This window comes from Theropithecus gelada, chromosome 19 (genome assembly GCF_003255815.1).
Source record: "Theropithecus gelada isolate Dixy chromosome 19, Tgel_1.0, whole genome shotgun sequence".
Taxonomy (NCBI): Eukaryota; Metazoa; Chordata; class Mammalia; order Primates; family Cercopithecidae; genus Theropithecus; species Theropithecus gelada.
The window spans coordinates 50,393,943-50,417,187 of NC_037687.1; the positions used below are offsets into that span (position 1 = coordinate 50,393,943).

Sequence of the window (23,245 nt, forward strand, 5' to 3'; positions counted from 1 at the left end):
ATCCGCCAGACAGAGTGATTAAATTTACAGCTCGATTGGTGCTGATCAATATAAAGGAATTGTGAAACAAGTTAATGTACCCATCAGAAACAGCTGTCCTGATCGTTCTCTCCACACAGGCCTCCCCAGACATCAGCTCCACCCTGGGGTCTCTGTACACGTGGGACTGTCCAAATGCACGATTTCTCCTCCCCTGAGCTAAATACAGTCAATCAACTACACACTGAGCCAATCAGGACAGACTGGGTATGCTGCGATAACGCCCGAAGATGAGGTGGTGAAGCGGCACCGTGGACTCCTCACGGGGCTGCACGATCCAGCGCTGGCCACAGGGAAGGCTGTGTTTATCGCAGTCACTCAGGGACCTAGACTGGCAGAACACTTGCTGATGTGAACGCTGCGAGTCGCCACGTTAGAGGACAAGTGCTTTGGAGGGCCTCGCACTAGCAATCCTGTGCCTTGGACTAGGAGCAATGCGTGTCCCTTCTGTTCTCAGCTCATGCGCCAGAGCTGCCGCCCCACCTGCCACAGGAGGCCAGGAAGCGCCATCCTGCCGCGTGCCTCACCAGCGGAGAATGGAAGTATTTGGCGAACGACATCAATGACAACCACACTTACTGAAACTGCAGGTGTTAAAATCTGGCTGGGTTTTAAACAAATCCATGGGCTCCAGCTATCTAATAAGATGCTGTCAGAGAATGAAATATACATAGTAGCCCCCACGCAGGGCATGCCCGTTTCCTTAGGACATGTGTAACCTGCCCCAAACCCATGAGTTTCAGAGGCTCAAAGCAATCTTTAGATGCATGGGAAGGAGTGTGGCAAGCCCTACCTTCTCCCCAAATTCCCCCTTCAAACTAGCAGCAAAGCTAACCACATAAATACACCTTGACATACAATCTCCAAGTGGGTGAATGCATTGCATGATTCATTGAAACCAAGTGGGAAGGAGTGGTTCTTGACTTATTTCACACCTCCTCCTGGCGATCTCCTTTCCTTCAGGACCCAGGCTGGGGGCTGGTCTCACTGCCGCCTCCATGAGGTGCCCTGTCCCTAAGGGAGGCTGGGCAGGTGCTCCCATCTGCTCAGCGTGGTCTCAGCCAGGTGCCCTGGGCTGTCCTCCACGTCGGGTGACACCCAGCCAAAAGTGCAGCTGGCGTCAGAGCACAGGAGGGGACGGCAGGCAGCCAAGCTGCAGTGGGCACCAACGCTTGACATTCATACATGGCTGTAGAAAGGTTATTTCAAAGTTGTTTTTTATTCAACTGTTCTTCAGCAATATACAATACAATTTATAAACAAGTGTCTGACCTTGTTTCCAATCTTTATTTAAAAATAAATATTATTGACAGTGAATTTTAATTATGATGTCTTTTTTTTTAATCAAAATGCCTCAAAAGAAATAATTTAATAAAAAAGAAAAGCCCCCAAAGAAAAAAAGTAAATAAAAAAAATCCTAAACACAATAATCTACTAAAAATATTTCGCTTTGTCAAAAGGCTTTGACCCCAACATTTGTACATATTATCCTAAAGATAACTGCTCAACAGTTCGTGCAAAATGAAGACTTGGAGGGAAAGTGTGGAAAATAAAACTACATTGAAGTAGAGAATTCATCGATTCCCATGCAGACCGCATGGGCCAAACTCCAAATTATTTGGAAACTAGATGCATTATTTTAGGTGTTCTACATTTGTGTAACTTCCCCAAAAATATGATTTATTTATTTTCCATGTGGACTTTTTCATGCGTCTCTCAGTCTCTCTGTGTCCATTCAGCGACGTGGTCCTCACCGAGGGCCCTGGGCAGGTCATGTGTGGCCTCTGAGATGCTCGGGTTGGCCCTGTCTGTCAATGTCCCACCAGCAGGTGCAGGAACTTATGCAGAGCTAACAGAAGCAGGGACAAGAGCGGGTCTGTGGTGGAGCTACGGCCGGTGCCTGCAGGGGATGAGAAAACGGGCAAGGTTAACAGCTGAGTCACAAGAACCTAGGAGCTTACAGCAGACCAGGGACAGTGAGGCTTCCCCAGGCCGGGGCGGCTCACACTCAGCACCCAGCTGGAGGCTGGTGCATGTGGCTGCCTTGGTTTAATGACAAAGCATTTTGTTGCTGCAGTTTGTAATTTACAGACCATACACTTTAGGATCCTAGTGAGATCAGACACAAGCGCCTGGCCTGAAGTGGGGTGTGAGAGCTCTAATGTCCAAGTCATTACCTTATTTTAACAAAAAGATGATATGAGCTGGGCATGGTGGCTTACGCCTGTAATCCCAACACTTTGGGAGGCTGAGGCTGGAGGATCACTTGAGCCCAGGAGCTTGAGACCAGCCTGGGCAACATAGTGAGACCCCATCACAACAAAAAATAAAAAATTAGCTCTGTGTGATGGTATGCACCTGTATTCCCAGCTGCTTGGAAGGCTGGATTGCTTGAGCCCAAGAGTTGGAGGCTGCAGAGAGCTGTGATCGCACCACTGCACTCCAGCCTGGGAGACAGAGTGAGACTCTGTCTCAAAAAAAAAAACAAAAAGAAAAAAAAAAGACAATATGCTTCCTTCTCCCCAAATACACGCTGCAAAATGTCCTCATAATTTCCGGCCCTGCTTGTCCTCCTCCTCCACGAAGGCTACATGATTGCACACAATTCCGTCCCTTGTGCATCCCAGCATCACCTCCACAGCCCTGCCTAAACTGCACAGCTTTGCACTCCCATGCACCCTGTCTCGGGCATCCTGATGCTGCTGTGTGTAAGTCTTTTTTCCACAGCAACCTTGTCTGTCCACCCTTTGGGTTGCAGTGTGGAGCTGAGAAATCGCAGGTTGGTGGAGACGACTGGGCTGGGGTCTTTCAGGAACGACCCCAGCAACATCTGGGTCACTCCCACCTGTCTCTCCAATATGATCATAACCTAGTCCCTGGCCTGCCATGGATGCTGTAACACCTGTGCCTCACCCTGCTTCACCTGGGTTCCCCGCCTGGCTCCCCGTCGGTCTTTAGGGTCTTCATCTGTTGTAAGGCCTCCCATGCAACTGGGGAAAGCCCACCCATAAACCCTGGGCTTCTCACCTGGAAAGTGGGATGCTCCCTCCGGGGTTATGAGAGGAGCAAGTGTGGAAGCACCCTACATGCTCCTTGGTGCTGCCAAAACCACAGGGGCACCCCATTGCTACTTGCTTAGAGTCAGCGGCATGAGTGGATGCGGTTTCCAGCCCTGCCCTGCTCACTTGCACCATCGGGAGGCCTGTCTCCTCCCTTCTCTTGACGTCATCAGCTGGGCTGCAGCCCCGTGCCTGTGAGGAGGGGTGCGGGAGACTCTACCCTGTGTCAGTTTTCATAGTGCAGAGGGCTCGGCTGCTTTCACTCCGCCACTGCAGCCAGGATGGCTGGTTCCCTCCAGCCTTAATAAACAGAGACTTGAGGCTTCCCTGACAAGGCTGGGCCTGAATGCACAGCTCTCCTCTCTCCAGGTAGCAGCACCCTTAGTCCTTCCTATCCAAGGTGTCTCCTGCTCGTTAATTCTCCCTGCTCTGGCCATAGCAGTCTGTGTCATGGAGTTCATGTCCGGGCCCCCATCATCCTCTTTTTGCAGAAAGAGGAGGCTGCATAAATCATCTGGCCTGAAACTCTGGGATTCCACCTGACCACTGTGGGAAACACAGGCTGTGTTCAAACATCTGAATGCAAAGTGGGTGGTGTTGTCCGAGGGACAGGTGAATTGTCCACAGACCATCGCTTCTGCACACAGTTCTGGGGCCTGGGTAAGAAGTATTAGGACACCAAAACTCCAGGTGTGCAGACCTTCCTCTCCAGATCTTTATGCGGCAGGCAGACGTCCCTCCTGGCCCTCCTGCAGCACAGCTCAGGCTGGTGTTCTGCCTCTGGGCCCCTTTAGTGGGAAGAATCATCCTGTGGTTGTCACTGCGAAGACTCCAATTTTCTCTCATTCCTTGCTGTTAGGCATCACTGGAAAGGACGAGGGGTGGAAGCGGTGATGGATGAGTTGATGGATGCCCAGGTGACTGGGTGGAGTTCACCGAGGCTCGGGTGTGTGGAAAGTGGGGATCCAGACAGGAGATCAGAATACTGCCTCCCGGGTACTTCACCCACAGCCAGACTGGGCCCACGGTCCTCACAGATCTCCTGGCTCTGATTTAATTTATTAATTGATTAAGATGAAATTTTGCTCTTGTTGCCCAGGCTGGAGTGCAATGGTGCAGTCTCAGCTCACTGCAACCTCTGCCTGCTGGGTTCAAGCAATTATCCTGCCTCAGCTTCCCGAGTAGCTGGGATTACAGGCGCCCCATACCATGCTCAGCTAAGTTTTTGTATTTTTAGTAGACATGGGGTTTCACCATATTGGCCAGGCTTGCCTTAAACCCCTAACCTCAGGTGATCCACCTGCCTCAGCCTCCCAAAGTGCTGAGATTACAGGTGTGAGCCACCACGCCTGGCCTTTCTAATTTTTTTTTTTTAATTTTTTTGAGATGGAGTCTCACTCTGTCACCCAAGTTGGAGTGCAGTGGCGTGACCTCGGCTCACTGCAACCTCTGCCTCCCAGGTTCAAGTGATGCTCCTGCCTCAGCCTCTCGAGCAGCTGGGATTACAGGTACCTGCCACCATGCTTGGCTAATTTTTGTATTTTTAGTAGAGATGGAATTTCATAATGTTGCCCAGGCTGGTCTCGAACTTCTGAACTCACTTCGACCTCCCAAAGTTCTGGGATTATAGGTGTGAGCCACCGTGCCCGGCCCCTGGCTCTGATCTTTAGGCTTCTGTAAATCCTGACACGAAGGCAGGTGCAGGTGAGACAGAAATAATCCACAAGAGGTGTTTAAAGGTGGATGCACCTGTGCATGGAACTCCAGACACTCAGGATATGCAGCAGCAGGGGAAATGGCTAACAGGAGGGTGAGCCTGGCAACGTTAACCTTGCCTGGTGCCTCATGGGACCGTTGGCATGGAGATTTCAGGAGACATTTAAGATTGCCTCTAACTACTCTCAACTAGTCATTGGCACTATCACAGCCTCACCTACTAATGTTTAAAAGGTTTTAAATTGCAAGGTTTTCAAAACACTGTTGATTGAAATAACCAGCCTGCCACTCTGTGCTGGGCCAGGGTGGAGGCTGCAGTGGCAGTGGGGCTGCAGTGTTGGCTCTTGGAGGCTGATGCCTGGGGAGGGTTCACCCAGGGCCTGCTGTGTCTCTGCTGGTGGATGTCTGCACGGTGGCCAGGGTTTGGCTCCTGGATGACACTTCATTCTCTCCCTGGCCCAGCACTGATGTTGGGGTGGGAGGGAACCAAGAGAAGTGGGATGGTGCAGTGGGCTGGCACTGGAGAGATGGGCTTCCAAGCCTAGTCCTGTTTCCAGCTTGCTATGTGACCCTGGACAACATTCTTCACCTCATAAAATGGGATGTGCATAGCTCCATAAATTAATATGTGCATGGCATGTCTCACTGGGCGGGGGTCCAGATTAAGCAATATCATAGTGGTTGATTGCAAAAATGGCTACAAGTCCCCCTTCCCCATCCCAGCATCCCTATCATAGTGCCCTCCCACACTGACTCTGGGCTTGGCTACAAGACTTGCTTTTGCTGATGGAACATTATCGGGTGTGAAGTGAGCAAAGGCCTGAAAAGTGCTTGTGCACTGAGGTTTGCCCTCTCTCTTGTGGCTCCTGGAACCCATTGTCACATGAACAAGCCTGGGCCAGCCTGCTGCAGGATAAGAGCCATGAGAAGTCCTAGCGGATGTCCCTTTAAACGAACCAGGCCTCAATTGAATTAGAAGCTGATTATAGGTGCATGATTGAGCCCAACAGATCAGCAGAAGAACGGCCCAACTGAGCCCAGCCCAAATTGCTGAGCCAGAATCCTGAGCTAAAAACAGCTGTGGTGTTCTGCCAAAGCCACTGAGTTTTGGGGTCCTTCATTATGTATCAAAAGCTAACAATACAAGCATGTAAACAACAGCGCCTCAAACAGAGTCAAGTGCCATGCAAAGAGATGTTACAGAAAAGGGTGACATAGCTTCTTCTCTAAAAGGATTGGAGAATGATCTTTCTCAGGTTGTAGATTTCCTTCTCTCAAGAAGAAAATTTTCCAAGCTAGAACCAGCAGGGCAAATTATCTCCTCAATTACCTACTTATTTATTTGTTTAAAATATTATTATACTTTAGGTTCTGGGATACATGTGCAGAATGTGCAATTTTGTTGCATAGGTATACACGTACCATGGTGGTTTGCTGCACCCATCAACCTGTCACCTACATTAGGTGTTTATACTAATGTTATCCCTTTCCTAGCCTCTCAACCCCCAATAGGCCCCAGTGTGTGATGTTCCCCTCCCTGTGTCCATGTGTTCTCATTGTTCAACTCCCACTTATGAATGAGAACATGCAGAGTTTGGTTTTCTGTTCCTGTGTTAATTTGCTGAGAATGATGATTTCCAGCTTAATCCATGTCCCTGCAAAGGACATGAACTCATCCTTTTTATAGCTGCATAGTATTCCATGGTGTATATGTGCCACATTTTCTTTTTCTTTTCTTTTCTTTTTTTTTTTGAAATGGAGTCTTGCTCTGTCACCCAGGCTAGAGTGCCATGGCGCAATCTTGGCTCACTGGCTCCTGGGTTCACACCATTCTCCTGCCTCAGCCTCCCAAGAAGCTGGGACTATAGGCACCTGCCACCATGCCTGGCTAATTTTCTGTATTTTTTTTAGTAGAGACAGGGTTTCACCATGTTAGCCAGGATGGTCTCGATCTCCTGACCTCGTGATCCACCTGCCTCGGCCTCCCAAAGTGCCAGGACTACAGGCGTGAGCCACCGTGCCTGGCCTGCCACATTTTCTTTATACAGTTTATCATTGATGGGGATTTGGGCTGGTTCCAAGTCTTTGTTATTATGAACAGTGCTGCAATACACATACGTATGCATGTGTCTTTATAGTAGAATGATGTATAATCCTTTGGGTATATACCCAGTAATGAGATTGCTGGGCCAAATGGTATTTCTGGTTCTAGATCCTTGAGGAATTGCCACACTGTCTTTCACAATGGTTGAGCTAATTTACACTCCCATCAACAGTGTAAAAGCGTTCCTATTTCTCCATATCCTCTCCAGCATCTGTTGTTTCCTGACTTTTTAATGATCGCCATTCTAACTGGCATGAGATGGTATCTCATTGTGGTTTTATTTTTATGTTTCTTTTTTAAACATTTTTATTTTATTTCAAGTTCTGGGACACTTGTGCACAATGTGCAGGTTTATTACATAGGTAAACATGTGCCATGGTGGTTTGCTGCACCTATCAACTCATCACCTAGGTACTAAGCCCCACATGCATCAGCTATTTATCCTGATGCTTTCCCTCCCAACCTCCCCACCAATAGGTCCCAGTGTGTGTTGTTCCTCTCCCTGTGTCCATGTGTTCTCATTGTTCAGCTCCTACTTATTAGTGAGAACATGTGGTGTTTGGTTTTCTGTTCTTGTATTAGTTTCCTGAGGATAATGGCTTCCAGCTCCATCCATGTCCCTGTAAAGGACATGATCTCATTCCTTTTTATGGGTGCATAGTATTCCATGGCGTATACATACCACATTTTCTTTATCCAGTCTATGGGCGTTTGGGTTGATTCCATGTCTTTGCTATTGTGAACAGTACTGCAGTGAACACATGTGTGCATGTATCTTTATAATAGAACGATTTATATTCCTTTGGGTAAATACCCAGTAATGGGATTGCTGGGTCAAATGATGTTTCTTGTTCTAGGTCTTTGAGGAATCACCACACTGTCTTTCAAAATGGTTGAACTAATTTACATTCCCACCAACACTGTAAAAACATTCCTATTTCACCACAGCCTTTCCAGCATCTGTTGTTTCTTGACTTTTTAATAATTACCATTCTGACTGGCGTGAGATGGTGTCTCATTGTGGTTTTGATTTGCATTTCTCTAATGATCAGTGATGTTGAGCTTTATATATACATACATATATATATATATATACACGTTTGTTGGCTGCATACATGTTTTCTTTTGAGAAGTGTCTGTTCATGTCCTTTGCCCACTCTTTAATTAGGTTTTTTCTTGTAAATTTGTTTAAGTTCCTTGTAGTTTCTGGATATCAGACCTTTGTCAGATGGATAGATTGCAAAAATTTTCTCCCATTCTATAGGTTGTCTGTTCACTCTGACGATAGTTTCTTTTGCTGTGCAGAAGCTCTTTAGTTTAATTAGATCCCATTTGTCAATTTTTGCTTCTGTTGCAATTGCTTTTGACGCTTTCGTCATGAAATCTTTGCCTGTGCCTATGTCCCAAATGGTATTGCCTAGATTTTCTTCTAGGGTTTTTATAGTTTTGGGTTTTACATTTAAGTCTTTTTTTTTCTTTTTTAGATGGAGTTTTCCTCTTGTTGCCCAGGCTGGAGTGCAATGGCACCATCTCAGCTCACTGCAACTTCTGCCTCCTGGGTTCAAGCAATTCTCCTGCCTCAGCGCCCTGAGTAGCTGGGATTACAGGCATCCACCACCACACCTGGCTAATTTTTTGCATTTTGAGGACAGATGGGGTTTCATCATGTTGGCCAGGTTGGTCTCGAACTCCTGACCTCAGGTGATCCACCCACCTCGGCCTCCCAAAGTGCTGGATTACAGGCATCAGCCACTGCACCCACCTTACATTTAAGTCTTTAATCCATCTTGAGTTAATTATTGTATAAGGCATAAGGAAGAGGTCCAGTTTCAGTTTTTTGCATATGGCTAGCCAGTTTTTCCAGCACCATTTATTAAATAGGGAATCCTTTCCCCATTGCTTTTTTTGTCAGGTTTGTGAAAGATCAGATGGTTGCAGATGTGTGTCTTATTTATTTCTGGGTTCTCTATTCTGTTCCATTGGTCTACGTGACTGTTTTTGTGCCATGCTGCTTGGTTACCATAGCCCTGTAGTATAGTTTGAAGTCAGGTAGCATGATGCCTCCAGCTTTGTTCTTTTTGCTTAGGATTGTCTTGGCTATGTGGACTCTTTTTGGGTTCCATATGAATTTTAAAACAGTTTTTTATAATTCTGTGAAGATGTCAATGGTAGTTTAATGGGAATGGCACTGAATCTATAAACTGCTTTGGGTAGTAAGGCCATTTTCACAACACTGATTCTTCCTATCCATGAGCATGGAGTGTTTTTCCATTTGTTTGTGTTCTCTCTATTTCCTTGAGCAGTGGTTTGTAGTTCTCTTTGAAGAGATCCTTCACTTCCCTTGTCAGCTGTATTCTTAGGTATTTGATTCTCTTTGAAGCAATTGTGAACAGAAGTTCATTCATGATTTGGCTCTATTTTTGTCTACTGTTGCTTGTGTAACACAGGAATATTTGTGATTTTTGCATAGTGATTTTGTATCCTGAGACTGCTAAAGTTGCTTATCAGCTTAAGTAGCTTTTTGGCTGAGACAATGGGGTGTTCTAGATATAGAATCATGTCATCTGCAAACAGAGACAGTTCAATTTCCTCTTTTCCTGTTTGAATACACTTTCTTTCTTTCTCTTCCCTGATTGTCCTGGCCAGAACTTCCAATACTATGTTGAATAGGAGTGGTGAGAGAGGGCATCCTTTTCTTGTGCTGGTTTTCAAGGGGAATACTTTCAGCTTTTGCCCATTCTGTAGAGATTGGCTGTAGGTTTGTCATAAATGGCTTTCATTATTTTGAGGTATGTTCCATTAATACCTGGTTAATTGAGAGTTTTTAACATGAAGTGATGTTGAATTTTATCGAAGGCCTTTTCTATGTCTATTGAGATAATCATGTGGTTTTTGTCTTTCATTCTGTTTAGAATTGTGTTTCTTGCATCCCAGGGATGAAGCTGACTTGATTGTGGTGAATAAGCTTTTTGATGTGCTGCTAAATTCGGTCTGCCAGTATTTTATTGAGTATTTTTGCATTGATGTTCATCAGGGATATTGGCTTGAAGTTTTTGTTTTCTTTTTTTGTATCTCTGCCAGATTTTGGTATCAGGATGACGCTGGCCTCATAAAATGAGTTAGGGAGAAGTCCTTCCTTTTCAACCGTTTGGAATAGTTTCAGAAGAAATGGTAACAGCTCCTCTTTGTACTTCTGGTAAAATTCAGCTGTAAATCCATCTGGTTCCAGGCTTCTGTTGGCTGGTAGGCTATTTATTACTGCCTCAATTTCAAAACTTATTACTGGTCTATTCAGGGATTCAACTTCTTCCTGGTTCAGTCTTGGGAGGTTATACATATCCAGGAATTTTTTCGTTTCTTCTAGAGTTTTTAGTTTATTTGCATAGAGGTGTTTACAGTATTCTCTGATTGTTGTTTGTATTTCTGTGGGGTCAGTAGTGATATTCCCTTTATCATTTTTTATTGTTTCTATTTGATTCTTCTTTCTTTTCATCTTTATTAGTCTAGCTAGCAGTCTATCTATTTTATTAATTTTTTCAAAAAACCAGCTCCTGGATTCATTAATTTTTTGAAGGATTTTTCGTGTCTCTATTTCCTTTAGTTCCACTCTGATTTTGGTTAACTGTTTCTTTTCTTTTACTAGCTTTGGAGTTTGTTTGATCTTGGTTCTCTAGTTCTTTTAGTTGTGATGCTAGGGTGTCAACTTGAGATCTTTCTAGCTTTTTGATGTGGGCATTTAGTGCTATAATTTTCCCTTTTAATACTGCTTCAGGTGCATCCCAGAAATTTTGGTACATTGTCCCTGTTCTCATTGATTCCAGATAACTTCTTGATTTCTGCCTTAATTTCATTATCTACTCGGGAGTCATTCAGGAGCAAGTTGTTCAATTTCCATATAGTTGTGTGGTTTTGAGTTTCTTAATTTTGAGTTCTAATTAGATTGCACTGTAGTCTGAGAGAATGTTATAATCTCAGTTCTTTTGCATTTGCTGAGGGGTGTTTTACTTCCAATTTTGTGATCAATTTTAGAGTAAGTGCCATGTGTCACCAAGAAGAATGTATATTCTGTTGTTTTTGGGTGGAGACTTCTGTAGCTATGTATTAAGTCCACTTAATTCAGAGTTGAGTTCAAGTCCTAAATACCCTTGTTAATTTTCTGTCTCAATGGTCTAATATTGACAATAGGGTGTTAAAGTCTCCCACTACTACTGTGTGGGAGTCTAAGTCTCTTTGTAGGTCTCTAAGAACTCGTTTTATGAATTTGGGTTGTCCTGTATCGGGTGCACATATATTTAGGATAGTTAGCTCTTCTTATTGAATTGATCCTTTTATCATTATATATGCCCTTCTTTGTCTTTTTTGATCTTTGTTGGCTTAAAGTCTACTTTGTCAGAAACTAGAATTGCAACCCCTGCTTTTTTCTGCTTTCCATTTGCTTGGTAAATTTTCCTCTATCCCTTTATTTTGAGCTTATGTGTGTCTTCACATGTGAGATGGGTCTCTTGAATACAGCACACCAATGGGTCCTGACTCCTTATCAGCTTGCCATTCTGTGTCTTTTAATTGGGGCATTTAGAGCTTTTACATTTAAAGTTAATATTGTTATGTGCACATTTGATCCTGTCATCATGATGCTAGTTGGTTATTTTGCAGACTTGTTGACGTAGTTGCTTCACAGTGTCATTGGTCTTTGTACTTCAGTGTGTTTTTGCAGTGGCTGACAACAGTTTTTCCTTTCCATATTTAGTGCTTCCTTCAGGAGCTCTTGCAAGGCAGGCCTGGTGGTGACAAATTCCCTTAGCATTTGCTTGTCTGAAAAGGATTTTATTTCTTCTTCGCTTATAAAGTTTAGTTTGGCTGGATATGACATTCTGTGTTGGAAATTCTTTTAAGAATGTTGAACATTGGCCCCAATTTCTTCTGGCTTATAGGGTTTCTGCTGACAGGTCCGCCATTAGTATAATGGGCTTCCCTTTGTAGGTGATCTGGCCTATCTCTCTGACTGCCCTTAACATTTTTTCCTTCATTTCAACCTTGGAGAATCTGACGATTATGTGTCTTGGGGTTGATCTTCTCATGGAGTATATTTCTGGGGTTCTCTGGGTTTCCTGAATTTGAATGTTGGCCTGTCTCGCTAGGTTGGGGAAGTTCTCCTGAATGATATCGTGAAGTGTGTTTTCCAACTTGGTTCTGTTCTCCCCATCTCTTTCAGGCACTTCAATCAGTTGTAGGTTTGGTCTTTCTACATAATCCCATAGTTCTTGGAGGTTTTGTTCATTTCTTTTCAGTCTTTTTTCTCTAATCTGGTCTGCCTGTCTTATTTCAGTGAGATAGTCTTCAAGCTCTGAAATTCTTTTCCCCCCTTGGTCAGTTCAGCTATTGACATTTGTGATTGTATTGTCAAGTTCTTGTGTTGTGTTTCTCAGCTCTGTCAGGTCATTTCTGTTCCTCTCTAAACTGGTTATTCTGGTTAACAGCTCCTGTAATGTTTTCTCATGTTTCTTAGTATAGCAAAGTTTGTTATTACCCACCTTCTGAAGCCTACTTCTGTCAATTCAACCATCTCAGCCTCTGCCCCATTCTGTGCTCTTGTTGGAGAGGTGTTGAGATCATTTGGAGGAGAAGCAGCACTCTGGCTTTCTGAGTTTTCAGTGTTTCTTCATTGATTCTCATCTTTGTGAGTTTATGTAGCTTCAATCTTTGAGGCTGCTGGCCTTTGGATGGGGTTTTCTTGCTGGGACTTTTTTTGTTGATGCTGTTGTTGTTGTTGCTGCTTTCTGTTTGTTTGTTTTTGTTTTAACAGTCAGGCCTCACTTCTGTAGGGCTTCTGTGGTTTGCTGGGGGTCCACTCCAGACCCTATTCACCTGCGTTTCTCCCACACCTGGAGGTGTCACCAGTGGAGGCTGCAGAACAGCAGAAATGGCTGCCTGCTCCTTCCTCTGGGATCTCCATCTCAGAGGGGCACCAACCTGATGCCAGCATGAATGCTCCTGTATGAAGTGTCTGGTGACCCCTGTTGTGGGGGGTCTCGGTCAGCAGGCATGGGATCTGGTACTGCTTAATGAAACACTTTGGCTACCCCTTGGCAGAGGGGGTGCGCTATGCTGGGGGAGGGGATCCCACTTGTCCAGACTACCCAGATTCCTCAGAGCCAGCAGGGGAAAAGACTAAGTCTGCTGATCTGTGGAGACTGCGGCCGCCCCTCCCCCTAGGGGCTCAGTCCGAGGGAGATCAGAGCTCTGTCAGTATAGCCCTGGCTGTAGCTGCTGAAATTCCTACAGGGAGGCCCCACCCAGTGAGGATGGAGGGTCAGGGTCGGGCCTAAAGGGGCAGTCTGACCGTGATCTGCCACAGCCGCTGTGCTGCACTGTGGGAAATTCCTCCTAGGTCCAAACCACCTAGTCTCCCCAGCATTGGGAGGGGAAAAACAGCAGACTGGAACTGCAGCAATGGCTGTCGCCCTTTCCCCTGGGACCTCAGCCATCTTAGGCAGCAGGCAGCCTCAGTGATGACAGCTGCCCCTTCCCCCCAGAACTCAGTAGTCTTAGGCAGTCTCTAGCTGAGTGGCGTGCTTGGGACCCAAGGCCCTGGAGGCATGGGCTCACGAGGGAGATCTCCTGATCCATGGGTTGCAGAGATCTGTGGAAACAGCATGGTTTTCTGGGTACGGTAGCATGATCACTCACCGCCTCCCTTGGCTGGTGGTGGGTGCTCCCCTTGCCCCATATGGCTCCCAGGTGGGCCACCACATTACCCTGCTTTTCCTTGCTTTCCACGGGTCTTGCCAACGACCTAGTCAGTCCCAGTGAGAGAACCCGGATACCCCAGTTGCTGGTGCAGGATTCCTCAACCACTTATTTTGAGACATCCCTGGATCTTTGGCAAAAGAAGGACCTAGGATTTGCAATCTTTTACTACCTGATTCATCAGACATATAAACAATTTAGGTTTCCCAAATGAATCGAGGCACACCAAGGAAGACTGGCTTCCAGGCTGGCCCTGAGTAAGTGGGGTCTATACATCAGCAATGGTTCAGAGCTCTGGAGTCTTGCAGCCCTGTGTCCACCTGCTCCCCAGGCATTGCCTCCCTTTCCAAATGTGACACAAGACCCACAGAGGTGAACGATGTTGCCCAGGGTCACATTGTCTGTTCCACTGTCTAGCACTTGGCCTCTGCTGTCCATTGCTGTCCAGAATGGCAGGTCCCAGGCCCAAATTGACCCTCCAAGGCAGGGCCCAGAGGGTGCGTTCTGCTCAGCTGAGGTAGGATCTCATTCCTATCCCTGTAGCCTCTTTTTTTAATACGGTGTGGAGACATCTGTGTTCCTGGGGGCTGTGTGCTGAGCAGGCTGGCTGGCTTGCAGGCTGATGCATTGATTGGATGCTAATGGTTTCTTTATCTATTCCCTCCTGTCCTAAGGAGTACCAGGAATAGCGCTGGAGCATGTGGAACTTTGTCATGATTAAGCTGCAAAATCAGACTGCTTGAGAGGTGAGGGAAGCCCTCTGATGGAACACTAGCTGATTCATTCCTTATATTAAGCAAGTATCATCATTTTGCTAATCACTCTTCTTAAAGGAACCAAAGCTTCTTTGGCTCAAGATTAAGATAGCAATTAAGATATTAATTTTTATCATTCAGATAGTGAGCAGGATAAAAGACACGCTGGAACCATTTGGAAGAGATGCTCAAAGAACACAACAGGCACCTCTACTTCCCCCTGCCCCCTACCCCATCATAAGCACACTAAAAGTGCCAGCCCAGCAGCTTCTGACCGGGAAATTCCTCTTTTCAATTTATCAAGCAAAAGCAGAATTCCAAATCCCTGCCAGAAAGCAGTATGACAGCTCTCAAGTCATTTTAAGCCTTGTGATAAAAGTAAAGGTGAAGGTTCCTCCAGGCCGTCGTCTGACCCAAACTCTGCCCAAGCCTGTGAGTTAGCTTCCTGGAGAGTGGGGAGAAGGGCTGGTAATCCCCATATTGACTGGGACTTCCATAGGCATGGAGTGTCTGGTCTATGCTGTAGAACGGAGTGCAGAGGGGGCCACTCCTACCCTGTGGGCATTGGGATCATGGTGAGGGGCTCCCAGCTTACCAGTCTGCACAGCTAGTCAGGGCAGCCACTGCTGTCCATGTTTCTAGAAGTACGGATGGCTTCCCTCTGCTTTTGGGGTCATATGGGCCCCGGCTGTGGTCTGCGGCCCTTGTCCTGTGGCTGTAGCTTAGAAGAGAGCTGCAGCCCTCTTCACTGGAAATGAGAGTCTTTGGGCCTGGCTAGATCCTTTGCCCCTGCAAACCTGCTGGTGGCCTGGGAGCTGCAGTGCTGGTCAGGGGTTTGCAAACAGTGCTGTTTTTGTTTTATTTTGTTTTGTTTTTGTTTTTTCAGGTTTGAGAAGAGTAAGTAAAATGAAGACACATTTGAGGCCTGGCTCTACACACAAAAATGGACAACAGGCTGGTCTGGCTCTTGCAGCCTGGCTAAGTGGAGGCTCATTTCATAGGCTGATGCTGTAATGCTTCTCCTGTCTTTCACTTGCTCTGTCCAGTATTGCACAGAATATTCACACATTGAGTGCAGGCAGCCACTAGAGAAGAGCTAGTTCAAGGGAAGACATTGTCATCGTCAGACAAAGCCATTCCAACAGTAAGCTTGGATATTCTACCATGAGGACAACCATGGAGGTCTGACGGACAGGCCCCTCCTCTGTCAAGCAGATCAACGTCACTTGCGTCTGTTCTGCATCTTGTTCTGTCATAGCACATTGATTGATTGACTGATTGATTGACAGGGTCTCGTTCTGTCACCCAGGTGGCAGTACAGTAGTGCAACCATAGCTCACTGCAGCCTCCAACTCCCAGGCTCAAGTGATCCTCCTGTCTCAGCCTCTTGAGTAGCTGGGATTACAGGCACACGCCACCATGCCCAGCTAATTTGAAAATTTTTTTGGTAACAATGGAGTCTTGCTATGTTGCCTAGGCTGCTCTTAAACTCCTGGCCTCAAGTGATACTCCCACCTTGGCCTCCCAAAGTGTTGGGATTATAGGTGAGAACCACCACTCGTGGCTTATAACAGATCTTTAGTCAGAACAAGGGCTTCTTGGCTAGAAAGGTTAGAGAACCAAGCTGAGGGTCCTGGATAGGGGCCCCTGAAACAAGAGGGCTGTCCCCAGGGGGCAATAATGGCCTTGATGGGCTGGACTTGAACATCCATTTAGCCATGGGGACACTGGCCTGTCTGCCTGGGGCAGCTGGGAGCAGACCTGCTCTTCCCGATTCCCCATCACCTGCCCTGGGGCCCACTCAGGAGTGCAGCAGAAGGCCATGCCCCAGCTGAAGGAGGCTCCGTCTCTGAGTTTCCTGGGGTGCAGGGTACAACGAGTTTCTCTGGGTTTGCAGGGGCTTGTGGAATGAGAATAGGAGAGAGCATTTAGTAGCCATCCTGGCTACAGTCAAACCCCATCCTTTTCTCTCTGGGGAGATGTATATGGTCCAGATGCCAAGGCCAGGGTCGGGGCCAGCATTAGGGCCAGCAAGTGTCTCCTGGGACAGCACTGGGGCCAGTGTCAGGGGTCTCCTGGGGCAGCACTGGGGCCGGCGTCGGGGGTCTGCTGGGACAGCATTGCGGGCAGCATTGGGGGCAGTGTCAGGGCTCCCCCAGAGACTAGCCTTTCACTCTTCTTCGCTATTTCCCTGCCTGCCCCACTCCCTGATTTCCTGGTTACAAAACGCTGTATTCTACAGAGTCCAGGGACAAGGTAAAGGCACCAAGTGGCCACCTGAGGGCTGTCTGGTTTGCAGAAGGGTCGAGTTTGGTGCACGCAGAGTCTTACAAATTGTAAATTATAATCTGGCATGTACAAATTGGGAGACTTCTACATAAAAGCAGAGATTCAGGTATTTCCTAGAAAGGCCCCAGAACCAGCAACCCCGGGCCTGCTTTTCCACCAAGCTACAGGATGCTGGGGCGGGCAGGGGCTGGCTGCTCCTCCCAGCAGAAATCCTTCCCCTCATCCTTCCCTGCTAGCCCCCAGCCTGGGCCCAGGGTGAGCTGCCAGTCCCATCCCCGCCTCCTGTGCAGTTGGGCCCCTTTTGCTCAGCCAACCTGGCCCTTCATGGGTGCCTGAATTCGCACTTTATGTGCCAGGCCTGGCGCAGGACCCAGGAGGCTTGGCTTGCATCCTATCTTTGTCCCTATGCAGTTGTGTGGTCATGCACGCCCCTTCCTTCATGTCGGGGGCTGGCTCTCCTCGCTCCCACATTCCCGGCTTCCTGATGGGGCCCCTGAGCCTGCCCCACCCTGGGAGCGTCTGGTAGGATCTCCCAGGCCCTGCTGAGAACCTGACTCCCAGCTCTTCTCTGGATGCAGCACTGGCCCAGCCCGCTGCAAGGTGAGAACCTCTGCCACCTTGCAAGGAGGCTGCCTCCCTTGTTGACATTTTTTGAAAGCCTCTTCATGGATATTTATTCAAAGGGAGTCAGCAAGGAATAATTGAGCACTAACGGAGTTCGGATAGAATCAGTTTCTGCCATAAAATTAATGTGTACTGTAACTGGGGCAGAAGCGAGGGGTCACTGATACAGTTGGGCTTTAAAGGAAATCGAGATACTTTAAAGAAAAGTCCAGTGTGGGGTGCGGACCTGCGAGAGCAGACAAGATGTGCACCTGTCCTCCTGCCCTGTCCCTCGCTCCCAGGCCCTGGGCAGTCAGCACTGGGTTTGCAGACAAGCTGTCCTCCTGGGGGTGACGTCATATCCCCTGGGGATGATGCCCAGATGGCTGCCTCCATGTCCAGGCTGTGGAAGGAGCCGGAGCACTCCTGGGCGAATGTGGCCGGACTGCCTGTTCCCTGCCTGTTTTAGCCATTCCCTACTGTGCCCTCTCTCCCCTGCCATAGCCCCAGTTGAGGCCTCCACCATGCCCAATGACAGCAGTGGCCCCTAAAGCACTTTCTTACCTTCATAACCTCCCATGCCCCACTCCGTCCTTCAGACGTACCTGGATACTCTCCCTGAGGTGTAGAACTTTTGATGACTGCCCTCTGCCCATGGGAGAAAGAGCCACTGCCTGAGTGCCACAGTTGTGGTTTCTCCATAATCCTCCATCCCCCCACTTCACTCTGGCCACTCCCCTGCTGCAGCCATGTGCTCTGGTTCCCTGCAAGCATCTCCAGGCTGACCCCGCAGACTGACTAGCCCCCTACTTTTCCTTTGTCCTGATGCTGCCTCCTCCAGGCAGCCCACCCTGAGCACCCAGACACAGAGGGCTTGGCACAAATGTCTGTGCTATTTGTTTAGGTGCCCCTTGCCTCTGCCTTCTTCTCTTCCACTACCCCATAGGTGCCTTCCTCACATGTCCTACCTCTGTTCGTGGAGGAAGCCCACGCGTGAGAGGGCTGGCCTAGGGCCTCCCTCTCTCCTCAGCCCCGAGCAAGCAGCCCCACCCATAGCCAGGACATGGCAATTGCCTGGTGTTGCAACTGACGACCTCCAGCTGAGAGCAGACCGCAGGGACCAGACCAGTCAAGCAGACAGAACCTAGCACCTTTAGGACAATGAGGCAAAGGTTGCCAGCACTTATTAGGGCCAGATACTGCAGCAAGTACGTGACCTACATTAAATTTTATCCTTGTAAGGGCAGGAGTTACTTTTACCCCTATTTTATAGTTGGGGAAACAGGTCCAGGGAGATGAAGTGATTTACCCCAGGCCTGGAGTTGCCAGATAAAAAACAGGACACTCCATTGAATTTGAATTTCAGAAAAACAGTGGATACTTTTTAGTACAAGTATGTCCCAAATATTGCATGGAACACACTTGCGTTAAGATGTTACTGGTGGTTTATCTGAAATTCAAATTTAACGAGGTGTCCTATATTTTTATTTGCTAAATCTCGCAGCCCAACCAAGGCCACATTGAGATAAACAGCAGGGCTGGGACTCGCACCCAGGCAGTCTGGCCCCTGTGCACACCTAACCACCGCCACACACACCACCTCTCCGGCCCAAAGAGCCAGAACTCTCCTTCCCTAAGAATGCCTCAGCCCGACCCCGGCGCCTGGCTATTTGCAAGGGAAGGAGAATGGGGATGATGATATTTTTTCCTGAATGTTAACATTCATGGTGGCTTTTAAATGTGGCCAACTTTGTCGCCACCTCCTCTCCAGTTTTCCACCTGTTTTGAGATAATATCTTGTCTCCAATGGCCCTTTAATGACATCACTTAAAGTGGATGGCAAGCAGGCCTTTTCTCTGCGGTTGGGCAGCTGCTGTCAGAGGGGGCCACTGGCGGGCCTGACTGCAGTGAGCACCGGGGAGCTCCCCATCAGGGACGGTGAGGCTGCCTCCCTCAGCATGGGGCCCATTCCTCACCTGGAGGGCCCTTGTCCCATCTGGATTGCTAACCTTCGAGGCTGTGGGATGCTAACAGGCACACAATTCTCAGTGCCCCCAGCTGCACTCGGTCCCTGCAAGAGAATTTTCCCCTTTATCCCTCTCAGCGGCCTTAGGAGATAGAAGCCACTTTCCCCTTTTATAGGTAAGGTCCAGAGAGTTTGAGTGACTTGCCTGGGTAGGTGGTAGAAGGTTATCTCCAGTGACTCTCTGGGACCTATGAATGAGTCCAGGTTCCTTAGCCAGCTGGAAGCCCTTTCACCCAGTGGACGGTGCTGCCTTGCCTGTCTCCATACTCTTTTGAGTGCCTTGAGCTCCAGGTAAACAGGGCTCCCGTGCTGGGGGCTGCATGCACCCAGACTCTCCTGCCTTCAGGCCTTTGCTCAGTCTGTTCCCTTTGCTAGACTCCCTTCCTGATCCTCTCTGGCTCTCTCGAGCTCACCCATCCTCTCTGGCTTATCCCAGAGGCCCCCACAAGGGGACTCCAACACAGCTCTGAATCCATCTACTTCCTGCCCCTGCCATTACCCCACACCCACCCTGCCCTGGCCCTCCAACCCTCCCCTTTACCGCATCAGCTCTCACCTGGGCGGGGGCAGCAGCTCCTGACAGGCTGTCCTGCATCCACTGACCCCCCGCAAGCCAGTCACCGACACCCCAGCACTCTAACGTGGCTGCCCGGAATGCCCTCTTCTTTTCTTTTCTTTTTTTTAACTTTTATTTTAGAATCAGGGGGTACATGTGCAGGTTGGTTCTACCAAAAAGACGCCTGCACCTGTTAGTTCATCACAGCACTCACTATTCACAATAGCAAAGACATGGGACCAACCCAGGTGCCCATCAATGGCGGGTTGGATAAAGAAAATGTGGTGCATATATATCATGGAATACTATGCAGCCAGAAAAAAGAGCCAGATCATGTCCTTTGCAGCAACAGAGTGCTCTTTTCTTTTCTTTTTTGAGATGGAGTTTCACTCTTGTCGCCCAGGCTGGAGTGCAATGGCATGATTTTGGCTCACTGCAACCTCTGCCTCCCGGGTTCAGGTGATTCTCCTGCCTCAGCCTCCTGAGTAGGTAAGGTTACAGGCATGCGCCACCAGGCCCAGCTAATTTTTGTATTTCTAGTAGAGACGGGGTTTCACCATGTTGGCCTGGCTGGTCTTGAACTCCTGACCTCAGGTGATCTACCTGCCTCGGCCTCCCAAAGTGCTGGGATTGCAGGCGTGAACCACCACGCCTGACCCAGAGTGCTCTTTGCAAATGCAAAGCACAAATTCCTCCTGCTCCCCAAGTTCCCGGTAGTGTCTGTCTCAGGTTGAAGACCTAACTCCTCTGGCCTAACTACCCCTCTGCCCGCACCCCTGCCTGCCTCCCAGTGCCATCATGAATCCACCCTGCCGACCCCCGGGGATCTCCCATTCACTCATTTCCGTCCTCCTCAGACCATGGGTCTCCTTCAGACAGCGGGCCTTCCCTCAGCCAGTCTGGAGGCTCCCTTTGTCTTACAGGCTGCAAGCCAAGCTCCATTTCTTCGGGGCTGTATGTGGATGGCCGTAGTGTGTTACCATCTGACCCCTGTCTTCTCTGCTAGAAGGTGTGCCTGAGAGAGTGAAGACCATGGCTGTCTCAGCTACATATGTCCTCATCACCCGGCACACTGCCTGTACCCTGAGAGGCTCATAAAATATTTGTTGAATGAATGAATGAATGAAAGTCTTTCTTAGACATCCCAGCTGGTCTAACCATCCATAATGCACCAGACATTGGGCCAGGTCCTTCAAAGGTGGCCTTGTATTTTTAACCTTCAGATACAAGGTGGGGCTGAGAGGCCTGTCTCAAGTTCCCTCTGGGGAGCCCAGGGCTGCCACAGTGACCTTGACCTGACCTTCCAGCTGCCCAACACTGCCAGCACACATGTCTTTGTCTAACTTTTTCTCAAGATCATTTCACAAATTCACCTTCATTTTCCTTTTATACCAATTTGTTCATTAAAAACTTTTCATTCTATTATGCCGCATTCAGTTTTACAAGTCACTTCAAATTCTTCCCTTAGAAGGTAGCATATATGTGAAAACTATTTGTATATTTAATATAATGTACATATATATTGGTAATATATGCCCACATGAGAACTATATAAGCTGCTTTTAAATCTTTTAGAGCAGTAGAACCCTATTTTCAACTAATGGCTAAAACCATTAGAAGCAGAATGGCTCTGGTTGAAGTTGGGGTGGGGCTCCTGGGGTTCCAAGGAGCATAGTTTGGGAATCACTCACCCTAGGCTCTCTAAAAGCCCCTTCAAGATCTAAAACTCTGGGACTTGTGAATGCTAGAGTGCTGGTGTGCCCATTATGCAGATGGCAGAGCTGGGAGATCTGTCCGTATTTTGAATGAGTGGAGCCCGCCCCTCCTTGAAGTCTCCTATACTAGCCTCATTTAAACCCCAGTTGTCTGGGGGTACCTCACCTCCCTGCTACAATCTTCCCAACCTTGGAGCCAGGGTGTACCTTGGATCTCCTGGGTCCGGCAAATAGTGGGTAGTCAATTAATGCTTGCTCAAGGAAGGCTGCTCACTGTATGGGTCCAGGCTTCAGCTCCTTGTCCTGCACAGTGGAACCTGGCCTGGCTGGGCAAAGGCAGGGATGGTGGAGCATGGCTTGAGGTTGGGGAGGAGGCTGTAGGTCCCTCCAGCCAGCACACACAGGACCTAAGAGCAGTCCTTTCCCATTACAACCCGCCTTTGGGTTCCACCTCAGTGACACCTGGATATTTCTTTCTGTTTCACAGTGAGGACTTTTCTTTAGAAACGCAATTTAACCAAAAAGGTTAACATATTTTAATTGCCCAGGGATAGTGCTCTGAAAATTCTATAACATGTGCTCATTAAATGAAATTAGCACAGAGGAGCTGCCCGGGATATGTCACGCATTAAAATATGACGCTGTAGAATAGAATGCATTATGAATTATTGCCTGGTGTATTTTTGTTACATTAGTCTTTAATGTGAATACAGTTGTTTATCTGCCCACCTGGAGATGGGATTTTTTAAATGCCTGAAAAAACATATCTACATTAATTTGTCCATGGACAAGAATCAGCAAATCTGGGCCAGGCTGCATCCGCCAGAGTACCCAGTGCCCAGCAGAGGGAGGAGGTCTGCTGTTCCCGTCCCTGAAGGCTGAGGGGTTAGGGGAGCTGAAGCAGGCTCTGGCTGGCTGTGTCCACTCACTCTGGCCATCCTTCCTGTCTATGTTCAATGGCCTAGGGACCGCAGGCAGAAGCATGGAATGGCATGGAATTCTGGGCCCTACCACCCCCTGGAGACTTTTTTCCTATGGCCTCCTTCCTGGAAGACATGACTTGAGTGTGCAGTGTTCAGTTGCGGGAAACTCCAACCTTAGGCATGCCTGCAATCCCAATCCCACCCATCCTGCAAGCTTCAGCTTGTATCCTAATTCTACCCATCTTTCCATCCATGCTTTACATATTTATCTGTTTCTCCTGCTTTCTACTCTCCATTTACCCATCCACCCACTCACATCTTTCCACCCATTCATCAGCTATTTATTTTTCCACCCATTCCCAAGTCACTCCATCCATCCATCCATCCATCCATCCATCCATCCATCCATCCATCCATTCTACCATCCATTCACCCATCTATCCACCCACTCATCATCTCTCTACCCACCCATTCATTCTCCCATCCATCCACCCATTCACACATTGATTCACCCTTCTTCTTACCCACCCATTCATACTCTCATCCATCCACCCATTCACACATTAATTCATCCTTCTTCTTACCCACCTATTCATTCTCCCATCCATCCACCCATCTACCCATCCACTCATCATACTTCTATCCACCCATTCATTCTCCCATCCATCCACCCATTCACACATTGATTCACTCTTCTTCTTACCCACCCATTC

General features: G+C 47.9%; 1 protein-coding gene across 1 annotated transcript in view; it reads right to left on the bottom strand.

The window, feature by feature from the left end:
• Nucleotides 1–1,465: 1,465 nt before the first annotated feature.
• VSTM2B (V-set and transmembrane domain containing 2B) overlaps nt 1,466–23,245 on the bottom strand; it is a 38,591-nt gene continuing 16,811 nt past the window's right edge. The window contains exon 5 of the mRNA XM_025368584.1: nt 1,466–1,939. Coding sequence (XP_025224369.1) covers nt 1,851–1,939 — 89 coding nt within the window. The 3' untranslated portion in view covers nt 1,466–1,850. The remainder of the gene's footprint in view (nt 1,940–23,245) is intronic.